This window comes from Fukomys damarensis, unplaced genomic scaffold, assembly GCF_012274545.1.
Source record: "Fukomys damarensis isolate Sample0158 unplaced genomic scaffold, DMR_v1.0_HiC HiC_scaffold_73874, whole genome shotgun sequence".
Classification (NCBI taxonomy): Eukaryota; Metazoa; Chordata; class Mammalia; order Rodentia; family Bathyergidae; genus Fukomys; species Fukomys damarensis.
This window is the reverse complement of record NW_022974786.1, coordinates 12085-19116: the sequence shown is the minus strand read 5'-3', so window position 1 is coordinate 19116 and position 7032 is coordinate 12085. Positions and strand designations below refer to the sequence as shown.

General features: G+C 45.2%; 1 protein-coding gene across 1 annotated transcript; it reads left to right on the top strand.

Moving 5' to 3' along the window:
- The first annotated feature begins 6 nt into the window (after window positions 1-6).
- Window positions 7-4816, top strand: LOC104852061 (mamu class II histocompatibility antigen, DR alpha chain-like). Its single transcript, XM_010609516.3, has 5 exons — window positions 7-26; window positions 2395-2640; window positions 3098-3379; window positions 3659-3824; window positions 4498-4816. Exons 2-4 carry the CDS (start codon window positions 2454-2456, stop codon window positions 3811-3813), a joined length of 624 nt encoding a protein of 207 aa, XP_010607818.2. The 5' UTR covers window positions 7-26; window positions 2395-2453; the 3' UTR covers window positions 3814-3824; window positions 4498-4816.
- The last annotated feature ends 2216 nt before the right edge of the window (window positions 4817-7032 follow it).

The window sequence follows — 7032 nt, the reverse complement described above, 5'->3', positions numbered from 1 at the left end:
GCCTCAGAAATCATGGGCTATCAAAGGTAGGTGCTGAGAGAATCAAGACTAGGGACAATGCCCAGTTAGGCTTCGGGGAAATGAAGTGTGGGGATTTGTAGGTCACCTCTGGCGTGAGAGTGTGGCAGGCGTTACATGGTCTAAATCTGAAGGTTTAAAAACTGCTGCTGGCTGGATGTGGTGGCATACACCTGTGATCCCAGGAGGTGGAGGGAGGATCAGGTAAGTCCTAGGCCAGCCTCGGCTGCAGAGTGAGTTCAAGTCTAGCCTGGATTACAGAGCAAGGCCCTGTCTCAGAAAAAAAAGGCAAGAAATTGGATAAATGGCGGTTTGATGGTGTCCTTTCCTCACCACAAATTGAAATGAGTCCAGTTTATTTTAGAGCAGCAAGACTGAGCTGGTACTTGATTGGGACCATTGATCTGATATAAGCCAAGCTTGCCAGATGGGAACATATCCCAACAGACAGTAGCAAGTGTAACTTTTACTGTGCTTATAAAGTTTTTAAACTGTAATAATTTTGTTAGGATTAAATGAGAAAAAGCATGAGACTTTCTTAGCTTAATTTGATAGTTTTTGGCATTAAATTCTGTCAACATACTTTCACCACAGACATTGTATGGAGGGTCCCTAGGAAGAAAAAGGACTAAAAATCAACAATCTGCACACAGGAGGGGAGGAGACAGGCATGCTGATATTAACTTCACCTAATTTACTGTGTTGGGACAGTGATAGCTATCTCGTTCCCCACTCCATGTGACAGTGGCTTTCACGTGAAATTTGTTCGTTAGTTGAGTTTATTTGTACAATTTAGATATACGTAGTGGTCACATTCTTCATATGGAATTTGTTCCTGTACAAGGTATATCTTAATTCTTATTTTTCCCTTTTCCTTCCTCTCCCTCCAACTCCTTTCCGCCTCCTAATAAGAGAGCAGAAAAATGAATAAGTAGAGAGCCTGATACTATTCTCTGCCATCCGTGGAGCACACGTCTGTGCTGTTGTAACTATGTACTATGAGAAAATATCTTCACCCTGAGGGACTCTGTGCGTGTCTGCAGCTAGGATGGAAACAAAGAGATAACTCAGCTTACAGATCCATGAGGCCATTGCAGGCCCGCAGGTAGCCTGATGTGGCCATGCTTACCTAAAAAGGGTAAAGGTTCTTCCCTTGCAATGGGAATTAACAGGGAATCTATGTTTGCACATAAATCCAAAATGTTAAATGAATTTCTGGGTTTATCAATATGTAGTCAAATATCAGAGTCCCTCACTTTTTCTCCGAAGATTAAGCACAGAAATCTTCCCCCTCTCATTCACACACACCATGGAGGCCGCACACCCTCCAGTTGTAGATTTTCTTTTGCAAGTTGATTATTCTCTTGATATTGGTTATACTCAGTAGTAATCAGAATATGTCTCATGATGACAGTCTTAATATAGGAAGTGTTAAAAGAAAGGTCAGGTTACCAAGGTCCATCGATCCAGACTGACCTTCCTCACAGAAGTATCAACAGTGTGGGTTTGGACTGCAGGAAGTGGGTGTTCTAGACCATGGTAAGGTCTCAGCCTTAACTCCCTGGGTGCCTCGAGCCCCAGTTATATTTGTCTGATCCTTAAATATGAATCAGTTTCTGACCCTAATCTGTGAACAGTACTTGCTGGAAGCCTTACGCTAAGAACTTACTTTGCATTTCATTAAATTTTAAAACCAAGCCCATGGCAGAATCAAAACTCAGCAGAAGTATAATTAGAAAATAAAACACAAGTAGGTAGAATAATTTGCTCAAGATCACTAAGTAAGTAAGTAAGAATTGAAAGTTTTTTTTTTTCTGGTCTTGTTTTGCAGTGCTGGGGATGAACTCATGCTAAGCAAGTGCTCTACCACTGATCTAAATTCCTGGCCCAAGTGTTCAAATTTTATTCGATTCCAGAGTTCAAACAATGAACTTCAGACTGTTCAAGGCCCGATCCTCTTGTCAGCACCACTTTGAGAGAAAGATGCTCTGGAGTTCCTCCCTAACTGTATTTAATGCCTGGGTAAAGCAGAGTGAGAGAATATCTTTCCCTTAGGGGCTGTTGCTGAGTTTCTAAACAGAAAAGCATTTCTCAGCTGGTAACATGGAGCCCATTCACAGTGTCATGAGACTGAACTTTTCTTGTCATCTCCTTCAGCCCACCCTCTTAATGATGCTGACTTCCTCATTTCTTCCCTATCAGCTTGGTTCAGGGCAAAGTCCATCAGCCAGACCCCTCTTTTCTCTCATCCCTCCTCGCCACTCTGCTCTGTTCCGTTTGGTTTCTCCTCTCTCCTTCACATCCGGTCCACATCCATGTAGAATCTCCTTCGTTGCCTCTCCTGATTCTTCTCTAACTCCCTTTTCTGTGTTTCAGAGGAACACAAGATCATCCAGGCAGAATTCTACTTGTCCCCTGATGAAGCAGGAGAATTTATGTTTGACTTCGATGGTGATGAGATTTTCCATGTGGACATAAAAAAGGAGCAGACGGTCTGGCGCCTGGAAGAGTTTGGACAGTATGCCAGCTTTGAGGCGCAGGGTGCATTGGCCAATATGGCCGTGGACAAAGCCAATCTGGGGGCCATGATGAAGCGCTCCAACAACACTCCGGGCAGCAACGGTACCTCTCTCTGTGTAACCCGAGATGCTGAAATCCAGAGCTTTAAAATACATGCTCTGGCACATTGCCTCATATTATCACAGTCTTCCCTCCCAGAGGCCTGACCCTAACATAAGAAAACCCCAAATTCTCATGCCACAGCCTGAGAACTTTGTGACTTTGCACTTTTCTTGATGCGCTCAAATCTTGCGTCTCTCATCCATGATCACTCACAAAATTACCGCCCTGAGCCCATGATGGGGAGCCAGGAATGAGGTCTCTGGATATCTCATTGCTCAGTATTGGCTCTAGTATGTACCTAGTGCAATATACCTGAGATTGTGGCACAGTTTAGTAGCTTTGTTTTGTTTTGCTTTTTTGCTTTAGAATCATTAGATGGTTCCATACCCAATTCAGTGCAGGAGGGAGAGGGGCAAGCTGAAGGAATGAAGGCTAATTTCTTTCCTGTGTCTCCTAGTGGCTCCTGAAGTAACCGTGCTCTCCCACGGCCCCGTGGAACAGGGAGAACCCAATGTCCTCATCTGTTTTGTGGACAAGTTCTCCCCTCCGGTGCTCAGTGCCACATGGCTCAAAAATGGAAAGCCAGTCACCAAGGGCGTGTCAGAGACCGTCTTCCTACCCAGGGAGGACAACCTGTTCCGCAAGTTCTACTATCTCCCCTTCCTGCCCTCTATTGAAGATGTCTATGACTGTCAAGTGGACCACTTGGGTTTGGATAAACCTCTTCTCAAGCACTGGGGTATGGAGAATCCTTTGGTCCTCTTCGTTGTAAAGTTTCCTCCTCTGGTGCTTCTGTCTGGCCCTTCAAACTCAGAAGTGGCCATAGCATGTGCCTCAGTTCACACAGCTGTGTTCTCCGGTTGCCCAGCTCCCTTCACTTTTCAATCTGTACCCCCTCAGTGCACCGTTCTGTCCTCCTCTGTTTAATTTAGTGGTCACTATTTGCTTGACTATATTTGATCCTAAGTGCTATTCCTCACTACATTCGTCACCATCTACCCGTTTTATCTGTCCTCAGAGTTTGAAGAGCGATCCCCTGTCCCAGAGACCACAGAGAATGTGGTGTGTGCCCTGGGCCTGATTGTGGGCCTGGTGGGCATCCTTGTCGGGACCATCTTGATCATCAAGGGCATGCACAAAAACAGTGCCACGGGACGCCAAGGGCCTCTCTGAGTCACGTGAAGGTGGGTTGGGCATGGTCAGAGAAAGATACATGTAGTTAACTGAGGGAGGGAAGCGGACAGAGGAAAAAAAAAACATCTGATGCCTTTAAGAGAGAAGGGTAGGAAAAGTTGTGCCTCTTAGATTTCTCTTTGCTGGAACAAATCAGGCACTGGCATCACCTGGTACCCCAGAGCTTCAGGACCTGTCATCCCTCTGCACACACACACACGAAGATGGCACCTTAGTAAGCCTTCGACATGATCTCCAGCACCTAAGACCACTGTTTCTCATGGAAATACTGCATCTCACCGACAGGGATGCAGGCCTCAAGGTTTACAAATGCTCCTGAGGCGTCCTATCAATTCAGGAGCATTTGGGGTCCACTGGGGTTGTGATAAATCCATTGCATGAGACAGAAATCTCGTAGGGACCAGTCCTCCTTTTTAATCATCTGCTCTGGAAAGTGCTTTCAAAACACCTAAAAATAAAGGAAGAATGGCTGTTTTTCATGGTCACTTGCAAAGTAGGTGTAGGTTTATAGCTCATGTTGGAAATGTTGCCTTTAAGAGTGGGAAGATAAATATTAAAAGTCTTTTGCAAAGCAAAATCATTAAAATAGGAAGATATCTGAAGGAAAGAATGTAAAAAATTCATCTTAAACTCCTTAGTAACTATGCGTGTGTTCCACGACAGGTGATGGCCTTTCTTAAAGAGAAGATCAATGAAGAAACTTCTGCCAGGATCACATAACTCAGCATTTTGCAGCCCTACACGGCATGTGTGATGACGTCTTCCCCGATCTGTCCATGTCTAACATCCAGCTGATCCTCCTGTCCGCTTCCCTTTCCTGTGTTTGTTTATCCCTACTTCCTATTATTTCATTATCACTGGACAGTTCCTTTGGAATACATCCCAAAGGAGTCTCTCTGTTAGGTAACTTTCTAACTACTGCCCGGGAATACCTTCTATGTACTTGCCGCTTGGGGTTTCTCCAAATTGTCAATTTTCGAATACAATAAAGTGTTTCTATGGATGTGGTAGAGTTTCCAGCGTCTGAGCTAGTTCTTCTGAGGTGAGGGTGACTGGGAAATAGAAGTCATATTTTTGTCCTGAAGGAGGTGGATGTTGAACTGTATTTTAAACTGTGGAATTAATCAGAAGCCCTGGCTCATTAGAACTCATCTTCATTTCAAGCTTCTGCTGACAGTTCTGTTGCTGGAAATCCTCATCTGAGTAATTCTAGAGCAGGATCGGGTTTGGTTTGGTTTCTGAGAGAGCTCTGCTGAGCAACAGGTTCCAGATCTGTTTTGGTTCTTGAGCCTTTAGGTCAGTGACGTGCCTGTATCTTCAGTAGAGTGAACCTCACATCCTGGAGTTCGGCCTCTGGAAATGAATGAGACAGATGGACGGGAACTGACGGGGGTACGGTGGGGAGCAGAAGGAACAATCTCTCAGGATTTCCACAAGTATGAAAGTCACTCATACCAGGCTTAACCAGGAATGGGACTGGGCACTGAAGATCGGCACTAACCGGGCAGCCCACAGGCACTGCCTTCCACTTTTGTTCCATTGCTAGAACAGTCTGACTTATTCTTTGACCTGTATGATGTTTGGAGATGTGCCTTGAGATGAAAAACTGGATTAAGGTAGGGGGCAGGATATGCCATTAAACTGAGGGAGAGGATATCTAAAACACAGTGAGCTAACATTTGCCTGTGAACCTATGTCAGTGTTTGTTTCTAAAGTGATTGCCAGAATCTATCACCAATCAGTAGAGACAGAGGACAGGAACCCAACTCTCCCACCCACTAGCTCCTTCCTCCACCGCCCCCCCTCCCCACAGGCTGGAGGGGGTGTGGCTTGGCTTTTGAGCCCCTCTCCTGCACCCCTCAAGTGGACGGGACAACGTGCGTCAATGTCTTCCCTGGCTCTCTAGCGGGCACTCTCCTTGCCTCGGCTCCAACATGAGGGCGGCTCCACTATCGGTGTAGAGCCCCCCCACTCCTGCCCTGTCAGCGGTTACTGTCCGCTTTTTGGAGAGGGGAGAGGGAGGCCCTGGTGTGGCTAAGACCAAGGAGGAAGGGTCTGGGCCCATTGTTCACACCTCCAACCCCCACGGCTAGCGGTCCAGAGGCTTCCTAGGTTTCAGCCCTGCCCCTCACAGGATCACAGCCATGACAGCTGAGCTGTCCAGGAGACTTGCACCAATCGGGGGCCTGCACTTGGACACGGCCTGCAGCTGTATATAAGCAGCACTCCCCTTGCTCTTCTGATATAGCCTGAGGGCTCCCTCTAGTGTACTGACCACCCAGGCCCTGCTGAAGTGCAGACTTGCCTTGACAGTTCTGTAAACCTGCTCATGATCTATTTATTGAGTACACTTGGTCCTTTCAGAGGAGAAAGCAACAAGCTCTGAGGGTTGTTAGCACTGAAGACTCCAGAGGTCTTCAGTCAGTGAAGGTTATCGGCAGAGAACAACACCACTGGAGTTGGCCTACGGTGCCTGGCACAAGACGGCGTCAGATGGTGGCAGCCGGCAGTGGCAGTGAGCCACAGCTGGATGTGTCTAATCTGACTGGTGAGATAGAAGATTGATTATTTTTATGGTAGGATAGCTGACAAAGAGCTGCTGTTGTAATGAGTTAGACTTGTATCTCATCTTGGACTATCACTGACTAGCCAGGTATTCACCAGCGGCTTAACATTGCACTGATGTCAACTTTTACTACAATGAGTCATTACAAAAACCAAAGGAAAATAGAAATGCTTTGGTGATAATATGACAAACATTGTAAATTACACTGGTTCCCTCAAAACTTCTACAGCCTTATGATGAAAATATAAGAGAAGTAAAACAAGAATCACAGGCCAAAACTTACTATGCATGACACATTTTCCTACTTATGGAAAGAGAACGTAGACTGTTGAGGATAGACTAGGCAGAGCTATATAATTTTATTCTGAAATAGACAGAAATCGCAATAGAGAATATGCTAAAACTTAAGACAAGTATGGCATTCAAAAGTCCATATCCTTCCGTATGAGTAAACAACTGTTTAATACACTTTATTTTTTGCAGTGGTTTTAAGTTTATAAAGAATTGTAGAGAAAGTGGAGTTTCCGCGTTCCTTTTCCCACATTCTCCAGTCAGTTTCTACTATTATTATCTTCTCTCTAAATGTGGTAACTTGTTATAATTAATAAAGCAATATTTATACTTATTATTCA

Bases quoted from the DNA above. Each gene is read 5' to 3' on its own strand.
- LOC104852061 (XM_010609516.3), top strand. From the start codon at position 2,454: ATGTTTGACTTCGATGGTGATGAGATTTTCCATGTGGACATAAAAAAG. The intron at 2,641-3,097 runs GTACCTCTCTCT...TGTGTCTCCTAG, and splicing joins CAACACTCCGGGCAGCAACG to TGGCTCCTGAAGTAACCGTG. The intron at 3,380-3,658 runs GTATGGAGAATC...ATCTGTCCTCAG, and splicing joins ACCTCTTCTCAAGCACTGGG to AGTTTGAAGAGCGATCCCCT.